Source organism: Ranitomeya imitator, chromosome 5, assembly GCF_032444005.1.
Source record: "Ranitomeya imitator isolate aRanImi1 chromosome 5, aRanImi1.pri, whole genome shotgun sequence".
Lineage (NCBI taxonomy): Eukaryota > Metazoa > Chordata > Amphibia > Anura > Dendrobatidae > Ranitomeya > Ranitomeya imitator.
The window spans coordinates 242,366,008-242,390,565 of NC_091286.1; the positions used below are offsets into that span (position 1 = coordinate 242,366,008).

Consider the following 24,558-nt stretch of genomic DNA (forward strand, 5'->3'; position numbering starts at 1 on the left):
AGAAATTATACTGCCATCTTGGGACTTTTATAGTACTATAGGCTATCTATTTTGGGCTTGCATATAATTACTTGGCGTCCATTGAGTGATGGTATCTATATTTGTGACAATTGTGTGATATACACCTGTTAACTTGAATGTTTTTGATATGCACTTTGCATCTGAGATGGAATATGTAGTTCAGGGTGTTAATATTTTGTAATGGTACAATGTATGGATATATCATCTCTTTGGGGTAGCTAATATCTTCTATATGGCTATACAGGCCTTTGTTTATATTCTAGACATGATTCTGTAGTGGCAGCTTTTTTGTATTGTTTTTTTCCATTTGTCTATATCTATGTAATTAATACAATTTACTATTTTTTAATCTTATTTGGCGTATGCTTCCGTAGTTTGTAGGAATATATTGTAATTGGAAGTGCCTTGGTTAGACCTATTTTTTTGGGTTATCTAACATTTACACATATTTACAGAAGAAAAAAATAATGGGAGCACTTCCTTAACTATGATTGGTGTGTGAACTGTTTCCAACAACAACCAGCATAACTGTTAATTCATCTGTATTTAGCGTACAGTGTGTGGAATAAAGATGGCAATGTCTAAGTTGAGTGTTATGAAAAATGCCAAAAATTAACCTGGAAGGAACGCTGGGAGATTCCTGTACTGAAACCTGCAGATTTATGAATGCAGCTCTTAACTATAAATGCAGAGTCTTTTGAGCCAGATTGTTGAAATTTCTAATGACTGCTCAATTAATTATTGATAGGGCTTGGAGAAATCTGTGCACATGTTGCAGAAATACATTTATGTCAATGTTTTTCATTCTCAGAAATTTCTGTAGCGGATCTACTCTTTGTCTATGTACACTTATACAGATTACAGCCCATGATATGTACAAGATAAGCTATGCAAAGTACAGTATTTTCTTTTCAACAATTAGTAACTGAAGGTGTAACTGTGTTAGGTTGAGATCCAGTATTTATTATTTGAAGTGTAAAAATGAAATAAAATTGTTATGATATTACAGGAAAGCACAGTACGAGTAATTTGGGCATACCATACAAGTGATATTGAAGTTACTGGTCCAATTTACCATGGATTGAATCGAGGTCAGAAGAGCTTACGACTGTTAAACCCTGAAAGGAAAAAATATCTGTCTGATGAAACTCCTTCTTTCAATTTCACAAATCAGTACGTAAGTTTTAATCAATAACCATATATTTTACCTGACTAAAAAGGAAGTTTATATGTACATGAGGCAATAGATATTGTATACAGTGGGGAAAAAAAGTATTTAGTCAGCTGCCAATTGTACAAGTTCTCCCATTTAAAAAGATAAGAGAGGCCTGTAATTGACATCATAGGCAGACCACAACTATGAGAGTCAAAATGAGAAAACAAATCCAGAAAATCACCTTGTCTGATTTGGCAAGATTTATTTTGCAAATTATGGTGGAAAATAAGTATTTGGTCACCTAAAAACATACAAGATTTCTGGCTCTCACACACCTGTAACTTCTTCTTTAAGAGGCTCCTCTGTCCTCCACACATTACCTGTAGTAATTGCACCTGTTTGAACACTTGTTATCAGCATAAAATACACCTTTCCACAACCTCAAACAGTCACACTCCAAACTCCAAGGTGGTAAAGACCAAAGAGCTGTTGAAGGACACCAGAAACAAAATTGCAGCCCTGCACCAGGCTGGGAAGGCTGATCTGCAATAATCAAGCAGATTAGTGTGATGAAATCAACTGTGGGAGCAATAATAACAAAATTGGAAGACATACAAGACCACAAGATCTCACCCCATGGGGTCAAAATAATCATAAGAACGGTGAGCAAAAATCCCTGAACCACAAGAAACCTAGTGATTGACCTGCATAGAGCTGGAACCACCATAACAAAGGCTACCATCAGAAACACACTATGCCGCCAGGGACTCAGATCCTGCAGTGCCAGATGTGTCCTCCTGCTTAAGCCAGTACATGTCCAGGCCCATCTGAAGTGTGATAGAGAGCATTTGTTTTATCTAGAAGAGTATTGCAGAATGTCATATGGTCTGTTGAATCCAAAGTAGAATTGTTTGGTAGAAACAAAACTCATGGTGTTTGGAGGATACAGAATGCTGAGTTGCATCCAAAGAGCACCATACCTACTGTGAAGCATGGGGGTGGCAACATCATGCTTTGGAGCTGTTTCTCTGTAATGGGACCAGGACGACTGATTATTCTACATGAAAAATTAATGGTGCCATGTGTTAGGTGCCAGGATTCTCCCACTGCACAGTGTAGATCCCAAGCCTTGTCTTCATCCACGGTCTCCCATTCAGCTTTGGCCATTATGGGTGTTGCTGAGCATAGACATCAGTCCCAGTGTCTTGCTCATTCTCGTGCTGTTCATATGGTTACTGCTAGCTCTATAGCTAAGTCTATGGTAACCAGTGGTAGGCAGCAACGAACGGACACTCTGGAGGCTAAGTCCAGAAATCACCCGACTGAGCATGCTCATGATGTGGCGGCATCTCATTGGTGGTTGGTTGTCAGCTGTTCTGGTGATGTGGCAGCTCCGGATTGGTCTGTGAGCAAGTTCCTGTCCGACTGGACATGAACTTAACATATAAAAGGGTTTCAGAGTCACACGTGGGTGCACTAGTATCATTCTCGTTACATGTGTGTATGGGACATTGCACCAGTGTGGTCTTTACCAGCATGTGTTTAGGGTCAGCAGTAAGCCATTAGAATTCCAGTTCTCTGGAGAGAAGATTGTCTTTGTGAATTCAGGGCTGGTGTCTAGACATTAGAATTCTTGCACCTCCAGAGAGGAGTTGGTTGAGTGCATTTGCTGATTGTGTGACCACTGTTTGCGTTTTACCGTTTGTGGGCTATGTTCCCTTGCGAGGTTAACAGGGGTCGTATCTATCGCCAAACCCTTTCGTTTTGATGTGTGAGTGACACAGGTCAGTTGCAGAGCATCTGTTCCGTTTCTGTGTGCAAGTGACACAGCTCAGTTGCAGAGCATCTGTTTTGTTTCTTCGTGCCAGTTCAGTTCATATGCTGTTCACACTGAGTGGCGTGTAACTCAGTGTGTGCAAGCAATCACTTGCTGTGTGTTCTGTCATTGTTCACACTAGCAGCAGATTAACCTCTCTGCACGGTGGACCCCGGGTTACAATTGCACTTTACTATTAAATTTATTTAGTGCAAACCGCCAACTCTAACACCATGTATCGTGAGATTTTGAGTGCAAAACTCCTTCCATCAGCAAGGACATTGAAGATGAAATGTAGATGGGTCTTTCAGCATGATAATGATCCCAAGCACACCGCTAAGGCAATGAAGGAGTGGCTTCGTAAGAAGCATATAAAGGTCCTAGAGCGGCCTAGCCAGTCTCCAGATCTCAGCCCCATAGAAAACCTTTGGAGGGAGATGAAAGTCCGTGTTGCCTAGCGACAGGCCCAAAACATCACTGGTCTAGAGGAGATCTGCATGGAGAAATGAGCCAACATTACACCAACAGTGTGTGCCAACCTTGTGAAGACTTACAGAAAACGTTTGACTTCTGTCATTGCCAACAAAGGATATATAACAAAATATTGAGATGATCTATTGTTAATGACCAAATGTTATTATTTTCCACCATAATTTGCAAAATAAATCTTGCCAAATCAGACAAGGTGATTTTCTTAATTTGTTTTCTCATTTTGACTCTCATAGTTGTGGTCTACCTCTGATGTCAATTACAGGCATCTCTTATCTTTTTAAATGGGAGAACTTGTACAATTGGCGGCTGACTAAATACTTTTTTTCCCCACTGTATACAATATCTATTGCCTCATGTACATATAAACTTCCTTTTTAAGAGGGAGAACTTGCACAAATACGTGGCTGACTAAATATTTTTTTCGCCACTGTATATTTTATATACTGCAAAACAACTGCAATTTTTTGAATTATTCAACCTCATGAGCTGGTCATAGCATGTAGAAAATAGTTGATGGCTTTAAAAAAGGTCAGATAATGTCTTAGAGGAAAATAACATCAATGCTTATTTAAATGAGAGAATGCTTGTTTTGAAAGCTGCGCACCACTTGGGATGAGAGAACATTGGATCAAGTTTTAATAGATTTTTTTCACCCCTCCTCTTAATCAATAAGGAGGATTTCAGATTTCCTAAGTTTAACTTCCAGATTCATATGGAATACAAAAGGAAAATAATTTTTTAGCACCAGTGTGAAATCAAAGACATGATTCCATACATGAGTCGCTCACCAGGGCAATGGGGATACTCGGTACCCGGTCCGGTCGGGAAAAGGTCTTTAAAGGGAATTTGGTAATAAAGCCTATTTTTGTGACGCCACCTGTGGTTCACTGTCAGTAGGGATGACGCCACCTAAAGGGGTACTCTGGGGTGATGGTATGGTGGCTGGATGGTGACGCTTCCCACAGTTGAGGCGGGGTCCCCAGGTCTCCCAAGGTGTATGGCAATGATGGTGTATGCCGTTAAATAAGGACACAGAGTTTGTAAAGTCTTAACCTGGTTTACTGGCAGTAACAGTCCACAGTCCAGGATACCAAGCACAGGTGGTGGTGTGGTCCAGCCGGTTTGGAGGCAAAGGTGATCCCTCTCCAAGGTGAGGTCCATAAGCCTTTCCTACTTGCGCTGATGTGCGAGGTCCCTGCTGCCTGAAGCTTGCTGGCAAAGTACCCCTTCCTTCTCCTGTCCTGGGACAAGTACCTCTATGACGGGCAGCTTGAGCTGTTTTACAGGCTCTCTATCACGACCCGGGCTCTTCAGGTGCTGCTTCGTCTTCAGGTATGGTGTGGGCAAATCACATACAGTTCTATGCCCTCCGGTTCAACAAATTGTCCTAGAGTCCTACTAAAGTCTCGGGCTCCCAGTGCCCAGTCTCTGAGCTCTGGCTCTGAGAGTGCCCAGTCACATTTCCCCTCTGAGCATTTTTCCACTCCTGTGCTTCTTCCTTCAATTGCTCCACTGCACACAACAATCCCTCAGGTCCTAGTCCTTTCCTGGAGCTGCAGCTCAGTCCTGGCTGCACGGCTCCGAAGTCTGCCCTCTGCTCCAGATTTCCTTTCTCCTCAGTGTCTCTCTACAACTGACTCCCTTTGTCTCCCTGGACCAGCTGCCTAACTCCTCCTCCAGGCCAGAACACTTAAAACTGAGGGAAGCTCCCTTGAATCCGGGTACTGAGCTCCCCCTTCTGGCCTGGATTCAGAATGTTTTGTGCATGGGTGCTTACCTGGTAAAGAAAATCCTCCTTGCCTCCAAGCATGATATCGCCCTCCCCGAAAAGAAGGCAACATAATTGTAACAACCGATTACCTGGGTTTTTACATACACATTGTAAGGATTTGATTCCATGCAACTTAGACTTTGTTCAGAGCAATAATACCATACAATAGAATTTATAACGGCAGGTCCCACTGTCCAGCCAGAACTAGGTTCATTCTAAAAAAAGAAATACAAATTTTAAAGATCTAATCCAACTTTTGGTGTTTTGTCAACTAGACAAAATTAGATTCTATGTAAAAAATTAAATAACTATAAGTCTTTTATTTACACTTATTCTCTTTTAAGGATTTAATTAAAAATACAAGCCTTCTGTAATAGTCTTGTCATTTATTACAAATAATACATTTGAAACAATCTGTATTTTGAAGACAGGTTCCTATTCCTGATAAAGATACAACATACTGGTGCCAGATGTTTAGGATGCCAGTTCTGGACAAGAAACATCACATTATTAAGGTAATGTAAATATTTGCTTTGCACTTTAGTACATTTGTTTCCTTTTAGTTTTTATTTTTTTAAGTTTTGTTTTAAGCCAAAGTAGGAATTGGATCTTTCAAAAGAGATGAAACTCTACAAAATAAAAATTCTATCCCCAATATTCTTTTACTGTTAACCTAATAACTAATTGTATGTTGGTAAAGATATATTTCATATTAATTATACTATCTGCAATGTGTATGTGAGAAAAATTGTGTAAGTCGTCTGCCGGACTGTGTTCCTTAGTCACAGGAGAGAAAAAACAACTCCTAAACAGTTCAATCACTGTATTTTCCTTGGTTACTGTATGTGGATGACTCAACTAGAAGATGAAAAATATTCAAAACTTTATAAATAGTGATGAGCAAATACATTCAACACTGTTCGTTAGTTGTATGAATAGTACAATATTCGGGCTAGTTGTTACTCGGCGAGTAATTTGGTATTCACCTCAGTATCTTTGAGTATCCCGCCCAGCATGTTTGGCGCATTATTTGCCGTGCGGAGATAATAAAATGTCACAATTTACCATTGGCAATAATTTTCATTAGTCCACTATTGGAGTGTGTCAGGAAGGTTATATAAAAAATACAAATTTTCTATTGGTTTAATAAATAGTGTATCTTTATCTAGCACAAGGCGACTGTATCTTGTTCTAGCTTCCTGTCAAAATTTGATCAGCGCGCTACACCACTGACGAACCTAGATAAGTGCTACAATGTTGTGGGTTGGATGGCAGACAAAGGCTCCAGTTGTCATGTTGGACGCTGTTCACACTAGGGCGTCCGACAGACAGCGGTAATTCCACATTTGTCCACTATATGCTCAGTGGCGCCGGCTAGATTTTATCCAGGTTATCCAGGGTTAATCTGGCTGGTAATCTGGTTGGAGGCTGGGTCACACCCGTGGCCTTTAAATAGTCATTCTGGACTTTGGGCGTCGCTGATTATAGCTTGTGTCTTGTGCCTGGTGATCTCGGTCTGGAGTGGTGGTCTAGGAGTTGAAGTATCGTATCTGGCGGTGTATTATCCTTTGTCATATTTCTCCTTCCTATATTTGTGTTTATTTTTGCCCTGTGCACATTATAGTATTTTCCTGTGTGTCTGCGGCGAGGTGCGTTTTTAGTTTTCCCTGTCTGTACTTTCTGTGTAGGTTGGTGTGTGGTCTTATTACTGGGTGGCGGGTGGAAGTTTCAGCATAGGGCTGAAACAGGAGTCAGGGTCAGGCCTGGCGGCCCAGACAAGCACACCATCAGTATAAATTCTGGGAGAGGGACAGACAGGGTTTTCCATAGTTTGAGGGATATCGCAGGGGCCCGGGTAATCAGCTTTAGTCTACCCAATACCCCTGTGACACCAGTGTGTTGACAAGCAGCACTGTGAAGTCTTCCACATGGTCCAGTCTCAGTAGCCAAGAGGCTGGGCCTCTGAATCCTCAACATTGTCCTCCTTCCTCCCACCATCAAGAGTCCTAAGAGACATATGACCCCAACACTGGCCACTCTGAGGAACTGTTTACATTCCCTTGCAATTTTTCAGCCCTCTCAGAGTGCACCATTAAAGCGGGTCATGAGGAGGTGAAGTGCAGTGATGCCCAAACATTTTAGCATCCATGGCCAGGAGAAAGCCACGATGGAGAAGGTCAATTTATGTCTGAAGATGTGGAGGATAATGATGATGCACAGTTGCCATCAGGTCAACCTAAAATCGCAGCTCAGAAAAATGATAAGATTGGTTAACTGGAAGATGACATGGTGGAAGATGAAGCCACTGATCCAACCTGGCACGGTGGCATGTCTAGCCTCATTCGGATGTTGTTTTTCTTGCAAGCAAGTTGTTTTTTTCCCTTATAGAACTCTTACCTAATGTAGTCTATGGGACATGCCAATTTATTTTTATGGATTTGGAGGTCCACAAAAAATCAGAGACATGTCCAATCTTGATACTTTTCAGGTATCAAAATTGCCAATGCAAGTCTTTGAGTCAATGAAAAAAATAAGACAGAAGTCGGATGCCAAATGTGTGCTGGCTGCTTTTCATGGACTCTTTAATATGAGAAGATTGAAAACCTTCATTTTTCATCCCAGAAAACATGATGAAACTGAAAAAAATCACTGATGTCTGAATGAAGCCTTAAACAGGTCTTTCAAGAAAATCATGTTAACCAATTAGAATAGCTAACAAATATGATTGACTGCCACAAGTGAACAAATACTGATAGATCATCATAATAATGAAATATAATGCTAGTTAAGAGCAACACCGATTTCATCCTAGAAGTCAGTCCATACGATTTGCATCACTTCTGAAGATGGAATGCTCATTTAACATATTGAGGTCATCAATTAACACTGTGCTAAAAAAAATTCTCACCATATTAATAAGAATTATGCAGTTTAGGACATATTGCTGGTTTGTAGCTTTAATATATTTGATCTGAGTCCAAACCTCAGTAAGGTAAATAAAAATATAAAAAGAAGATCTAAGCGCAAATACAAATGGCCCAATAGAGGTCTCCCATTAGTGGCTGACCAGCAAAGGTCTAAGTGAACCTCTCTTCTACTGCATTAGCACTGTTCAATGCATTCCACAAATGTAATGTCTGAATATACAAAGCAGTAGTATAACCGGAAATATGTTGTATCCTCGGGAGATACTGGATATTAGTAAGGAATGCATTAGCAGTGCACATGACAAATAGGCTACAGTCTCAGAGCAATAGTGGCACTGAGCACAAGAGACAGAGTTTGACCTTTAGCACCTAATAAAGGTCATTAGCTGAAGGAAAACAATAGATGGTTTCATTCAATCTCATTGACTGATTCATATGCAAGCACCAACAAAAAGATTTTATAGAATTACATATCTATGCATATGGTGAAATATTGTAATGGGTCTTAGCTTTACTTTCCATCTATTAATTTAATTTCTGTCCTATAATAGATAAAATGATTTACATTTGGTGGCATATATAATTATTTTCCATCATCCAGATGTCCTTTACTTTTACACATATATATCACAATAATTGTCAAAGCCTAAAAAAGTTGTATAATTAGACAAAAGGAAACCTAAATAAATGTATGGCAAAATTTTAGCTAAAATGTCAACCAGTTTATTGTCTTAAAAGCAACCTGTCAGTAGGTTTGTCTCATGTTAGATGAGGTCACCATATCTCAGCCCTGATACAGTTAGGTCCATATATATTTGGACATATACAATATTTTTCTAATTTTGGTTATAGACATTACCACAATGAATTTTAAACAAAACAATTCAGATGCAGTTGAAGTTCAGACTTTCAGCTTTCATTTGAGGGTATCCACATTAAAACTGTGCGAAGAGTTTGGGAGTTTCAGCTCCTTAACATGTGCCACCCTGTTTTTAAAAGGACCAAAAGTAATTGGACAATTGACTCCAAGGCTATTTCATGGACAGGTGTGTGCAATCCCTTTGTTATGTTATTCTCAATTAAGCAGATAAAAGGCCTGGAGTTGATTTCAGAAGTGGTGCTTGCATTTGGAAGGTTTTGCTGTGAAGTAAACATGCAGTCAAAGGAGCTCTCCATGCAGGTGAAACAAGCCATCCTTAAGCTGCGAAAACAGAAAAAACCCATCCGAGAATTTGCTACAATATTAGGAGTGGCAAAATCTACAGTTTGGTACATCCTGAGAAGGAAAGAAAGCACTGGTGAACTCATCAATGCAAAAAGACCTGGGCGCCCACGGAAGACATCAGCGGTGGATGATCGCAGAATAATCTCCATGGTGTTGAGAAACCCCTTCACAACAGCCAACCAAGTGAACAACACTCTCCAGGAGGTCGGCGTATCAATATCCAAATCTACCATAAAGAGAAGACTGCATGAAAGTAAATACAGAGGGTTCACTGCACGGTACAAGCCACTCATAAGCATCAAGAATAAAAAGGCTAGACTGGACTTTGCTAAAAAACATCTAAAAAAGCCAGCACAGTTCTGGAAGAACATTCTTGGGACAGATGAAACCAAGATCAACCTCTACCAGAATGATGGAAAGAGAAAAGTATGGCGAAGGCATGGTACAGCTCATGATCCAAAGCATACCACATCATCTGTAAAACATGGTGGAGGCAGTGTGATGGCTTGGGCATGCATGGCTGCCAGTGGCACTGGGTCACTAGTGTTTATTGATGATGTGACATAGGACAGAAGCAGCCGAATGAATTCTGATGTACTCAGAGCCATACTGTGTGCTCAGATGCAGCCAAATGCAGCCAAACTGATTGGTCATCGCTTCATACTACAGATGTACTATGACCCAAAACATAAAGCCGAAGCAACCCAGGAGTTTATTAAAGCAAAGAAGTGAAATATTCTTGAATAGCCAAGTCAGTCACCTGATCTCAACGCAATTGAGCATGCATTTCACTTGTTAAAGACTAATCTTCAGACAGAAAGGCCCACAAACAAACAGCAACTGAAAACCACCGCAGTGAAGGCCTGGCAGAGCATCAAAAAGGAGGAAACACAGCGTCTGGTGATGTCCATGAGTTCAAGACTTCAGGCAGTCATTGCCAACAAAGGGTTTTCAACCAAGTACTAAAAATGAACATTTTATTTAAAATTATAGAATCTGTCTAATTACTTTTGGTCCCTTTAAAAACAGGGTGGCACATGTTAAGGAGCTGAAACTCCTAAACCCTTCATCCAATTTTAATGTGGATACCCTCAAATAAAAGCTGAAAGTCTGAACTTTAACTGCATCTGAAATGTTTTGTTTAAAATTTATTGTGGTAATGTCTATAACCAAAATTAGAAAACTGTTGTCACTGTCCAAATATATATGGACCTAACTGTATATAGCATTCTAATGCATGGTCAATGCAAAGCACAGAAGGAAAATGGCAACACAAGAAGATAGAAGGCACCGGACTAAAAAAGGGATGCCCATCGGTCTCGACTTCCCCGTATGTGAGTATAATAAAAGGTGTTTTTCTTGACTTGTAGGCCAGATTGGGGACATATGTACAGCATATTAGAATGCTGTATATCAGGGCTAAAAGGTGGTGGCCTTATATGGGACAAACCTTGTGCCAGGTTCCCTTTTATTAGCTATTAGACTTTCACATCCCTTTTAAGAATGTTTTACCTCATTATTGTAGTTACGTTTTTATATAAGAACTGCTTTGGCATCTAAACACAGACCTAGGCCAGGACCTCAACTATACTCATTGCTTTTGTCAATTGGAAATCATCTACTTATATTTCTCATCAACCCCTCAGATTCAATGTATGGATGGATGATTGATGACCATTCATAAATCTCCATACTTAAGCAAATGGCCCCTTCAGAGTGGAAGAGGACTTAAACTCTAACATCATCTATTGGATGCCGCAATCGTAGAAGTCAATACTAACTCTTTAGCGAGCCTTGCCATATGACTTAGGATATACGATACGATACGATACGATACGATTTATTGATCCCGTGGGAAATTATGGTATCACAGCAGCACAACTTAGATCATAAAAAACATAAAGGAGTTACATAGTTGACATGACAGTTTGTTGACAGAAGAACATTATACATTATACATTAGAATAGGACATACACAACGAGTGAACTGAAATGTAGAGAAATAAGTAGACTTTCACCTTGGTGGTTTAACCCTAATGTTATTATTGTACATTCCCATGGCAGTTGGCACAAACGATTTCCTATATTTTTCCTTCTTACACCTCAGAAGTATTAGCCGGTTACTGAAGGTGCTCTTCTGTCTCATGAATAGCTCATATAGTGGATGTGCATTATTGTTCATAATTGCCATACACTTTTTCAGAGTTCTTCTCTCCACTACCTCCCCAAAAGAGTCCAGCTTGCAGCCCACAGCAGAACTTGCCTTCTTGATAATCTTATTCAGCTTATTAGCATCAGAGGCCCGCACACTACTACCCCAGCACGTGATTGCAAAAAAGATGGCACTTGCCACTACAGATTGGTTGAACATTTCTAACATTTTGCTGCACACATTAAAAGACCTCAGTTTCCTTAGGAAATACAGTCTGCTCATCCCCTTCTTGTAGACAAACTCTGAGTGGCATCTCCAGTCCAGTTTGCTATCCAAATGGACCCCCAAATATTTGTAACTCTCCACCTGCTCGACCTCCTGACCTGCAATAGTGATCGGTAAGCATTCCAACTTAATCCTGCTATAGTTGGCCACCAACTCCTTAGTTTTCTTAACATTTAGTTGTAGATAGTTACCATTGCACCAATCCACGAAAATATGAAGACAATCCAGAAACTCCATATGCAGACATGTGCTCTGGCATGTTTGCCAATCCTCAGTCTAAAACAGGAGATCTGAGAAGTTGAGAGGACTCCGACTGGGCTTTTAAGGGGGAATGTTTCTCCTTGTGGAGAATAACAAGCAGACAAGATGGATTTTTAAAAAATAGTAGGTTATCTAGATCGTTAGGCAGAATCGTATATGTCTTGATTCTTGGGGTGGACATAGAAGACTCACAAATTACTTATTAGACCCTTATTACAAAATGAACACTTGTTTACAGAACTGTCATTATAATTCAATAATTAAAAGAATACTATAATTTCTTTGTTAGAGTATTGTAACCAGTGGTTTTCGCTTGGCCTTATTCTAGATTTAATTGAATTAGATAAGTTGCACCACTTTCCTGTTTCAGGGCTTAGTGTTGCATAGTGTAGGTCAGTGATGCCTAGCTAGAGACCGAGGGGTCAAAGCATCATTCATGTGACTGATGTGTGCCCTCCAGGGGAAGGAAATACAAAGGAAACTGCAATTTATCATGTTGCAAATGGACAGCAAATCTTCAATCTGATTTCTGTCTGAGAACAAGGATTTAGGATCAACCATTCTCACTAATAATGAGATGTGGGAAATCAAGATTATGCACTTTAATTGCTATTACTAATAGTAAATTAAAGGACGAGAACAAAAGTATGCCCGATATTCCAAGAAATACAGTATAGGCCAAAAGTTTGGACACACCTTCTCATTTAAAGATTTTTCTGTATTTTCATGACTATGAAAATTGTAAATTCACACTGAAGGCACCAAAACTATGAATTAACACATGTGAAATTATAAACTTAACAAAAAGTGTGAAACAACTGAAAAGTAGTATATCATGTACCATAACTAATAGCTGGCAAGAAGGCAGTTGCTGACTGAGTGAAGTGAATGTCAGGAGGAAAAAAATAATCAAAATCGAAAATATAAATAACAAAATTACATACAAATACATATATCTAGTCTTTTATATGTAGATGAATGCACATTTATTAAAAATAAGTATCATATGTTTTGCCTGGTTCAATTCTGACATACAAATAAAAAATTATTTAAGAAGAAGAAGAAGGAATCAATATCACCATTACACACTGAATGGGAAACCACTGGGTAAATCTGACATGGAGAAAGACTTGGAGATCCTAGTTGATGATAAACTTACCTGGAGCAGCCAGTGCCAGGCAGTGGCTGCCAAGGCAAACAGGATCATGGGGTGCATTAAAAGAGGTTTGGACACACATGATGAGAGCATTATACTGCCTCTGTACAAATCCCTGGTTAGACCGCACATGGAGTACTGCGTACAGTTTTGGGCACCGGTGCTCAGAAGGGATATAATTCAATTAGAGCAATTACAAAGGAGGGCAACAAAATTAATAAAAGGGATGGGGGAACCACAATACCCAGAGAGATTAGCAAAATTAGGATTATTTAGTCTAGAAAAAGAACAACTAAGGGGCTATCTAATAACCATGTATAAGTACATAAGGGGACAATACAAATATCTCTCCAAGGATCTGATTATAACAAGGAAGGTGACGGTCACAAGGGGGCATTCTGTGTGTCTGGAGGAGAAAAGGTTTTTTCACCAACATAGAAGAGGATTCTTTACTGTTAGGGCAGTGAGAATCTAGAATTCCTTGCCTTAACCCCTTCATGACATGCGCCGTACTAGTACAGCGCATGCCGTGTCACCCCCTTTGATGTGGGCTCCGGCGGTGAGCCCGCATCAAAGTCGCAACAAGTCAGCTGTTTTGTACAGCTGACATGTGCGCGCAATAGCGGCGGGTGAAATCGCTATTCACCCGCCGCTATTAACCTGTTAAATGCCGCTGTCAAACACACACAGCGGCATTTAACTACCGCATCCGGCCGGGCGGCCGGAAATGACGTCATCGCCGACCCCCGTCACATGATCGAGGGTCGGTGATGCATCAGGAAGGTAACCATAGAGGTCCTTGAGACCTCTATGGTTACTGATGCAGGCCTGGTGTGAGCGCCCCCATGTGGTCGGCGCTCACAGCACACCTGCATTTCAGCTACATAGCAGCGATCTGATGATCGCTGTTATGTAGCTGAGCCAATCAAGTGGTGTCAGCTGCTAGCCTCCCATGGAGGCTATTGAAGCATGGCACAAGTAAAAAAAAAATGTTTTTAAAAATATGAAAAAAATATAAAAAATATAAAAGTTTAAATCACCCCCCTTTCGCCCCATCCTAAATAAAACAATAAAAAAATCAAACATACACATATTTGGTATCGCCGTGTTCAGAATCGCCCGATCTATCAATTACAAAAAAGCATTAACCTGATCGCTAAACGGCGTAGCGAGAAAAAAATCCGAAACGCCAGAATTACGTTTTTTTGGTCGCCGCAACATTGCATTAAAATGCAATAACGGGCGATCAAAAGAACGTATCTGCGCAAAAATGGTATCATTAAAAACATCAGCTCGGTACGCAAAAAATAAGCCCTCACCCGACCCCAGATCACGAAAAAAGGAGACGCTACGGGTATCGGAAAATGGCACTTTTTTTTTTTTAAGCAAAGCTTGGAATTTTTTTTCACCACTTGGATAAAAAATAAACTAGACATGTTAGGTGTCTATGAACTAGTAATGACCTAGAGAATCATAATGGCAGGTCAGTTTTAGCATTTATTGAACCTAGCAAAAAAGACAAACAGAAAACAAGTGTGGGACTGCACTTTTTTTGCAATTTCACCGCACTTGGAATTTTTTTCCCATTTTCTAGTAAAAGAAATGATAAAACCAATGGTGTCGTTCAAAAGTACAACTTGTCCCGCAAAAAATAAGCCCTCACATGACCATATTGACTGAAAAATAAAAAAGTTATGGCTCAGGGAAGGAGGGAAGTGAAAAACGAAAACGCAAAAATGAAAAAGGGCCGCGACTTGAAGGGGTTAAGAGATGGTGATGGTGAACTCAGTCGAGGGGCTCAAGAGAGGCCTGGATGTCTTCCTGGAGCATGACAACATTGTATCTTACAGTTATTACGTTCTTTAGAAGGACGTAGATCTGGGGATTTATTCTGATGGAATATAGGCTGAACTAAATGGACAAATGTCTTTTTTTGGCCTTGCTATGTTACTATGTTACTATGTCCCTGATAGGAACCTCCCAATAAGTGTTATGTTCCATGTAGACAACTACATGATGAGATTTTCCCACTGGCTGTCCTACTAACTTAGTTTTATAGCCAAAATACAGACCGACATATGGTAATTGCACTGACTTCCACACTACTATACTGAGACTTATTGCTTAAGTACGGTGGTCTAAAAGCAATTTACAAATTTTTTATATATCATAAATTATTAATTCTCTTACTGATTGTTTTAATAGGCACTTAAGAAAAATTATTTTTAGTTCACATACCTTTCCCCCTCCCCTTTAGTTTACGATATAGCTAGTGGTGTCCACATATGTGGATTATTCTTTTTGCTGTTACCTACTAACCCTTTAAATATACATGCACACATATACTGTATGTCAGTTCTGTAATAAGGCACAGAAATCAGGATGAACATATACAGCGGATGGTCGTGGAGTGTTTCTAGGCTAAGTTTTAGTTAAGGAGTACTGCTAACTTTTTGAAGTTCTGTAAACTTTGAATTATATTTACTCACTCCAATCAGGATACAAATTTGAGATATCATAATGTTTCCATAGCTTGTATCCCTATATAATGTTATATTTGCATTTCATTTTATTCATAACTATATTTCCACCATTATTCTCAAGGCCATTTGCCACATAGACTACATGTTGTTGTATATCATTTTATGCCATTTCGTTTACCCAGTTTATAACCAACAACAATTTAATTAAAGGGAAATGAGAAAGTATCATCAAAGGGTATATTGTAACTAGTGTGATCGATTCTATGCAAATATCATAAGAAAGCTTAACTTTGGCATCAAGAACAAGGTTGGCAGTAAACCAGTTTACTCTGTGGGAATTCTGACAAACTCAATGTGGGTACTATGTAAGTTGGCACAAACCTGTGTGTACCGTGAGAAGCTTTGGAAGTAACGATTACAAAAAAATGGAATATGCATTCCAGAATACAGTCTGAAAACTTGAACATAGGATTATTAGTAAATGTTCTCAGATATTTCATTTTCAAATGAAATAAGAAGTGAAGTATTTTGGAATTATACAACAGACACTAATGTATAAGACATAATAGACAAGTTATTATTAGAGCTGGAACCCACCAACCATGGGTTATTAAAAATCAGTGTCATTGGTTACTGTTTCTACTTCTCGGATACTAGGAAACAATTAATGTTATTGTTATGACCTCAAGACAACCAGGATTTATTGAGGAGTGCACAATCTGTGGCATGAGGACCACATGCTGCCCGCCTTGACTACATTTACATATCTTTGTGAAATGTCTGTGTGCTGCTTGAGTTATTGGACAGCATACAGACCCATGGAATTTCATGCATCTATTTAGGGATCCAAGTGTGAGCTGTATGAGACTTATAGAATACCTGATCGGTAAAGGCAGCAATGAGAAAAAAAAAAATTCGTCCTCCACAACAACACAAAAGAATGTGGTTGAAACTATCTGCCTCAAAATTATATCTATAAAACCTCAGCTCAGAGTGCAAAAAACAAGCCTTCACACAACCCCATTGACCTAAAAATGAAACTGTTAGGGGTTTCGGAAAATGGCAACACAAGAAATATTTTTCTTCACCAGTTAATTAAAAAATAAACTGTGCCTGTGTGATATTGCCGTAATTGTACTGACCTAGAGAATTATACTGCTTGGTCATCTTTACTATATAAAAAGCACTGTAAAAACTAAGCCCAAAAAACAACTGCGGAATTACACTTCTTTTTAAATTCTGCAGCTCTTAAAAGTTTTTTCCTATTTCCCAGTAAATCACATAATTAATAGATGGTGTCATTCAAAAGTGCAAATTGTACCACAAAAAACAAGCCATCATATGGCTGTATTGTTGAAAAACTAAAAAAGTTATGGCTCTTGGAAGAAGGGAAGAAAAAACGAAAATGTAAAACCTAAAATCATCTTGTCAGGAAGGGGTTAAACAGGCTAATAAATGAGAGCCGAGTAGCTTGCATGATGGCAATTGGTGGTGATTTAGCAAAAACGGTCACTGGTTTAAATAAGCCCTCAATCATGTTGTAATACTAGCCTTTTCTTGCTGGTCAGGCACATGAACAAAAGTGTTGGCAACTTTGAAATTGTTCCAGAAAATGAAGTATTCCTCCTATAAAATTAATGCAATTGCTCATGTTTTGTTATACACATGCTTATTTCCTTTGTGAGAAAAAAAGGCCAATTGGACACATTTTCACACGAAAACCCAAAACTGGGTTGGACAAAATTGCTGGCACCTTTCCAAAATTGTGAGTAAACAACTATGCTTCAAGTATGCTCATTGAATCTCATATGTATATGATAAAAAGGGGAGAAGTTGACTAAATAGTTGTATTGTGTGTCTGTGTGTGCCACACTAAGCATGGAGAACAGAAAGAGAAGACGAGAACTGTCTGAGGACTTAAGAACTAAAATTTTTTAAACTTGTCAACAACCTCAGAGTTACAAGTCCATCTCCAGAGATCTTTGTCCACGGTGTACAACATAATCGAGAAGTTTACAACCCATGGTACTGTAGCTAATTTCCCTGGACATAGATGGCAGGGAAAAATTGCTGTAAGATTGCAAAGCATGATAGTGTGGATGGTGAATAATGAGCCTCAATCAAGTTCCAAAGAAATTCAAGCTGTCAGCTAAGCTATCTGTCAACACTTGAATGAAATGAACATTATGCCAGGAGACCCAGGAGGATCCCACTGCTGACAGAGACAAAAAAAAAGCTAGACTTCAGTTTGACAAAATGTAGATGAGTAAGCCAAAACTCTTCTGGAAAAGGATCTCATGAACAGATGAGACCAAGATAGACCTTTTTGGTAAGGCACATCATTCTGCTTTTTACTGAAAATGGAATGAGGCCTACAAAGAATAGTGTCAGAAAGATGAGTTTGACATTCTGGGCCATGAGTCTTGCAGGACAATGACGCCAAACGTGCTTCAAGAAGCACCCAGAGATGGATGGATGGAAACAAAGAGCTGAAGAGTTCAGAAGTGGCCAGCAATGATTCCCGATCTAAATCCTATTGAACACCTGTGGAAAAATCCTCAAATTGCTGTTGGGAAAAGGCACCCTTCAAATGTGAGAGACCTGGAGCAGTTTATGACAGAAAAAATGGTCCAAAATTTCAGTTGAGAAGTGTAAGAAGCTTGTTGGTGGTTATAGGAAGTGATTGATTGCAGTTATTTTTTCTACAGGTTATGCAATCAAAAATTAAGCTGAGGGTGCCAACAATTTTGTCCAGTCATTTTTGGGGGTTTGTGTGAAATTATGTTCACTTTGTCATTTTCTCTGTTCTTTTGTGTTGTTCCAATACACACAGTGGCGTAGCTACCCGGGGGGGGGGGGGGGCAGAGGGTGCGGGCGCCCCGGATTGGTGCTCTGAGGGGCCCCACCCGGAACTACGCTACTGTGTGAGCGCCGATACAGTTACCTTCTAGGGGGTAACAGTTACCTTCTATGGGGCCCCTGAACAGGCGGGGGGCCCTGGTACCAGAAGTGGGCCCCCCACCTCTCTTAGCAGGGTCAGCTGTACCGGCATTTAGCCGATACAGCTGACCGCAATGATGAGGGAAGGAGTGCTGCGCTCTTTCCCCCATCATCCCCCTGTCAGCGTCTGACGTCAGCGACACTGACAGGGGGCGCGATGACATCACTGCCCGGCACCCGCTGTCAGGAGACAGGCGGGAGCTCAGAGCAGCGCAGGAACCAGGATGAAGAGAGGTGCATAATTATTTATTTTTTTAAGGGGTACTGCCTTATAATACAGGATCCGCCTATGGGGGGTCTGCCCAATGCTACAGGGTCTGCCTATGGGGGGTCTGACTAATACTACCTGGTCTGCCAGTTGGGGTCTGCCTAATACTACCTGGTCTGCCTTTGGGGGGTCTGCCTAATACTACAGGGTCTGCCTGTGGGGGGTCTGCCTTATACTACAGAGACTGCCTAATACTACAGGGTCTGCCTAAGGGGGGTCCGCCTAATACTGCAGTGTCTGCCTATGGGGGGTCTACCTAATGTTACATGGTCTGCCTATGGGGGGAGGTCTGCCTAATACTACAGGGTCTGACTAATACTACAGGGACTGTCTAATACTACAGGGTCTGCCTATGGGGGGTCTGTCTTATACTACAGGGTCTGCCTAAGGGGGGTCTGCATTATACTACAGGATCTGCCTATGGGGGTACTGTCTTATAGTACAGGTTCTGCCTATGGGGGTGCTGCCTTATAGTACCAGGTCTGCCTATGGGGGTGCTGCCTTATAGTACAGTGTCTGCCTATGGGGGTGCTGCCTTATAGTACAGGGTCTGCCTATAGGGGTTCTGTCTTATACTACAGGGTCTGCATATAGGGGTGCTGCTTTATACTACAGGGTCTGCCTGCGTGGTGCTACCTTATACTTAAGGGTCTGCCTATGGGGTGCTGCCTTATGCTACAGAGTCTGCCTATGGGGAGTGCATTATACAATATAGATTAGGCCTATGGGAAGCGCATTATACTATATTGAGGACTATCTGGTACCTTATACTATGTTGAGGACTATCTGGTACATTAAACTATATTGAGGACTATCTAGTGCATTATACTATAAAGAGGCTACCTAGAGGGGCATCATACAGTGTGGGGATTACAGTGTTGGAGCCATCAAACAGTTTGGAGGCTACTAAGGGGTCAGTATACTGTGTATAAGAGAGCATCATACTGTGTATAAGGGAGCTGTTCCGGGGGCAGACTCGGGACATTATTAAATGTAAAGTGGGCACTTATTGTTATAGGGGAACTCAGGTTATTGTGACTGTTAAAGGAGCACTCAGGGCAATATTACTTTCTAGGGGACAAAATATGGGCACTGTTTTCTAGGACACTTGTGCCCAGCATTACTATACTATAGAGGGGTGCTTTAGAATTTAGAGGGCACACAGAACCACACAGCAGGTGCAGTTATAGGGACACATACGGCAGCAGTGGCTCAGTATTGGCGCATCAGGGGCAGTAATAGGGACACATACGGCAGCAGTGGCTCAGTATTGGGGTATCAGGTGCAGTAATAGGGACACATATGGCAGCAGTAGCTCAGTATTGGGGTATCAGGTGCAGTAATAAGGACACATATGGCAGCAGCGGCTCAGTATTGGGGTATCAGGGGCAGTAATAGGGACACATATGGCAGCAACGGCTCAGTATTGGGGTATCAGGTGCGGTAATATGAACACATATGGCAGCAGCGGCTCAGTATTGGGGTATCAGGTGGAGTAATAGGGACACATACGGCAGCAGCGGCTCAGTATTGCGGTATCAGGGGCAGTAATAGGGACACATACAGCAGCAGCGACTCAGTATTGGGGTATCAGGGGCAGTAATAGGGACACATACGGCAGCAGTGGCTCAGTATTGCGGTATCAGGGGCAGTAATAGGGACACATACGGCAGCAGCGGCTCAGCATTGGGGTATCGTTGGCAGGAATAGGGACACATACGGCAGCAGCGGCTCAGTATTGGGGTATCAGCAGAATGAGGAGTTTGTGCAGGTTGGGAATAGATGATGAAGGGACTGGAAATGTGAGAAGTGAAATGTGTCTTTGCTGTATTCTCTGCAGACGAGTCCTGGCTGGAGAAGTTGTCATGTCTTTCTAGGCCAGATGTGAAAAGTGAACGATTCCATCATAAAGAATGTCAGCGGTAAGGCATTATCTATAACTGTGCTGTGATCTGTTATATGTTCTGTAGGACTGGTATCTACCACTGACCATATGGCGGTAATATCCATGTTGGTCTTTATATAGAGATTATCTTCAGTAACAGCGCGGTCATCTGCTGAGGTTCATCTCCACTATTAGGGGCGTCACCCAGCTGTACTCAAGGTTACCTGGTTAGGGGCCCTCTCAGAAGCTTCGCCCCCGCTGAACCAAAACTCCAGCTACACCTCTGAATACACATAAAGGAATAAAGGAAATAAAAAATTGTATAACAAAACATGTGCAATTGCAATAATTCTCTGGGAGAAAAACTTCATTTTCTTGAACAATTTTAATAGTGTCAACACTTTCGGTCATGACTCTACATATTACTCTGAGTAATAGACTATCCACACAGGTTCACTAAGCTCCACTTCAGTGCTTAATAAGCTCCACTCACTGTTTAGAGGCAAGGGAGGCCAAAATACCAATAAAAAAACCCTTTCATCCTGCCTCAAAGGAAGAGGAACTTTTCATTATAGAAGAAGAGTAGGATCATCCCTTCTCTTCTATAGCACCAGCTGAAGCTTTCTGCAGTGGATAGAAATTAACCCCTTTACGACCTTTGACATATAGATACTTTGATGCAGGCTCCAGTGCTGAGCCTGCATGTTTAAAGACACATAAAGCTTATCTTATCAGCTGTCATGTGCCCTTAACAGTCGCTATCCACCCGCAGCTGTTAACATGTTAAATGCCACTGTCAATCTCTGACAGAGGCATTTAACATGCCCTCACTGGAAGTGCATTACTAGCTCCACCCATTGGCACCCCTGTCACATGACCACGGTGCACCGATAGGTTGGCATGACAGTCCAGGGTCTGCAGGAGACCTCTGTGGTTGTCATTGCCAATCTGCTATGTTCACCACCCAGTGGCTGGCGTTCATAGCAGATGAGCATTTCTCCTACACATAGCAGAGCTGCAGTTTCAAGTCTCCAATGGAGACTATTGAATCAAGTAAAAAATAGAAATGTATTTTTTTTAAATATTAATTAAAAAAATATAAAAGATCAAATCAAATATTGAAAAAAAAACAATAAAAAATACACATATTTGGTATCGCCGTGTTCAGAAACGCCCGGCCTATCAAAATATAAACATAATTAATCCAAAAGGTAAACAGCAAAAACAGAAAAAAAAATCAAAACCTCAGAATTGCGTTCTTTTTGCTTGCTGCAGCATTGCAATAAAATACAATAACAGGTGGGCAAAACATTGCATCTACTCCCGAATGATATCAATAAAAATGTCAGCTCGGAGCTGAAAAAGTGAGCCCTTGCACAGCTCCAGATTCCAAAAAGAGAAAAGCTACAAGTCTCGGAAAATGGCGTCATTTTTTTAAATTTTTTTTTCACCACTTAAAAAAAAACCTATATATGTTTGTAATATACAAACTCACAATGACCTGGAGAATAATATTGGCAGGTCAGTAGTAGCTAACAGTAGTAGTAGTTACTAGTCAGTAGTAGTTAACAGGGTAAAAAAAAACAATTGTGAAATAGAACTTTTTTTGCAATTTCACCGCACTTAGAAATTTTTTCCATATTTCCAGTACATGATATATTTTAAAACCAATGGTTTTGTTCAGAAATACAACTTGTCCCACAAAAAATAAGCCCTCTCATGGCCATATTGATGAGAAAATAAAAAAGCTATGGCTCTGGAACAGAGGGGCTGAATCTAGGAGCAGTGCAGGCTGCATGTGGTCTGCAGGTTGTCCACCTTTTGTTTTAGCCTGAAAAAGAACTAAATAAAGTAAATATGAGAAACTTTATACTTTCTTATTAATACTAAGATTTTACTACGTTTCTCTGCATTTTGTATCAAATCTTTGTAACTTTCTGGCCTATAAATTTGATTGAAGGTTGTGGTCTTTTTGATTTTTTCGAAATGATCAAGTAAACTGTTAATTTGGTCTCATTCAGATGTTTTCTTTATCACATGAAAAATCTAGTTCTAGTTTCATCAAAGAATGTGTATAGAGTTTCATCAAACTTTTATCCAAGTGTTATCTGAGATGATCTGAGCTTAATGTTGTCTTTTTAGGAAAAAAGTTACTCTACGTTCTTCTATCTAGCAATCAGTAAAAAACAAACAGCACTTGGATAGCATTCGAGTGCTGCCTGATTTTTTTAAATAGCCATAGACTTGCATTTTTAATATTGATCCAGCACTCAGCTCAATATCAGACTTGTCTTTGAGATTTTGCACAGACCATTCAGTGCACAGAAAAAGAAAACTGACACGTGAATAGTACAGTATACTGTCATAGGTACGACTTCTATATATGGACATCACGGGTAAAACTCATATGTAAAAATAGATATGTAAATCACCCCTTACAGACACCAGATTTTTCTGTATAAGGCTAGGGTTACACTACTGTATTTTATTTAGTCCAAAAAAATCGAGCCAATAATGCTAATCACACTGTAATCTGATTCTGATCAGAGTTTAATCAGAAGTTGATCACCGTGTGATCCGATTTTCTTGAATGCGGAAGAGATGTAAAAACAATTCTCCATCTTCTCCATTCTGTCATTCCGTGAAAGTCACACCACACATCAAAATGTGATCTGATGTTTTCCACGGACACATAGACGTGTATAGCGAGTGCCATCCAAATTACAGATTCAAATTATGTATGCTGCAATTTTTTTTCCGAAGAAAAAATTGGACATGTAGAATAACATCGGTCCAACTGCGATATAATGTTTTGTCTGATCAAACTCAGACTGAAAATAGAGTTACCTGCACGAGTCCTAATATGTAAACATATGTGGACTCAAACATGAAATTACACAATGCGAGAAAAAGGGAGGGCAATGTCTTATAATTAGACTGAAATAGATAGCCAAGAGAAGCTATTGAAAATTAAAGAACTGAGTTGTCAAAAATCTAAATTTTAAAATCCATAAAGACATCTCCAGAGAGCTATTAAACAACACAGGATCCAATACTCAATAATACAACTCTATATTCACTATAACACCATCACCCCTATTGCATATTAATCCAATGAGGTAGAGAGTTTTTTTTTCCAAAATATCAATATTTTATTATACAAAAAGATTTGTTTATACAGGATCAGAGTACCACAAACCAAGCAGGTTTAGAGGAATTATAACCAGGTCTGTTTACAAGTAACATTTGCACCATAGCACCACATAAATGTACAAGCTGCCATAACAGATACCAAATACATCCTTATCATGTTATGTCTTTTCATGCAGAAAATTGCTGTATGTGAGATTATAGACTGTACAAGGATATCTGGTCCTCTAAGCAGAAAGCAAGTAAAGACTGACTAGGGCCAACTCATATATAGGACACTAGTTTGTCCTGGATAGTCATTAGGGCTGGTATGAGATTTACTCAAGATCGGCAAGTGCCATACAAAACAGTCCTACCAGGGGCAAAAGATAATATATATATTTAAACCTAAATTAGGAGACCCATGTCAGAGGTAACTTCCTTAGAATTAGGAGCCTGGTATCCCCACCTGCCGCCCCGATGCGCGTTTCGCTGTTTCTCTTCTCCAGAAAGCTGACATATCACCCTCAC

The 24,558-nt window shown here is 40.2% G+C and overlaps 1 protein-coding gene across 2 annotated transcripts in view; it reads left to right on the forward strand.

Moving 5' to 3' along the window:
* The window catches only part of MOXD1 (monooxygenase DBH like 1), a 240,462-nt gene that overhangs the window by 79,780 nt on the left and 136,124 nt on the right, over window positions 1–24,558 (forward strand). Inside the window, exons 3-4 of one of the 2 annotated variants that reach the window (XM_069726006.1) lie at window positions 1,031–1,194; window positions 5,684–5,771. In XM_069726006.1, coding sequence (XP_069582107.1) covers window positions 1,031–1,194; window positions 5,684–5,771 — 252 coding nt within the window. Of the gene's footprint in view, window positions 1–1,030; window positions 1,199–5,683; window positions 5,772–24,558 lie in introns of both variants that reach the window. The other variant, XM_069726007.1, reaches the window with a different exon arrangement.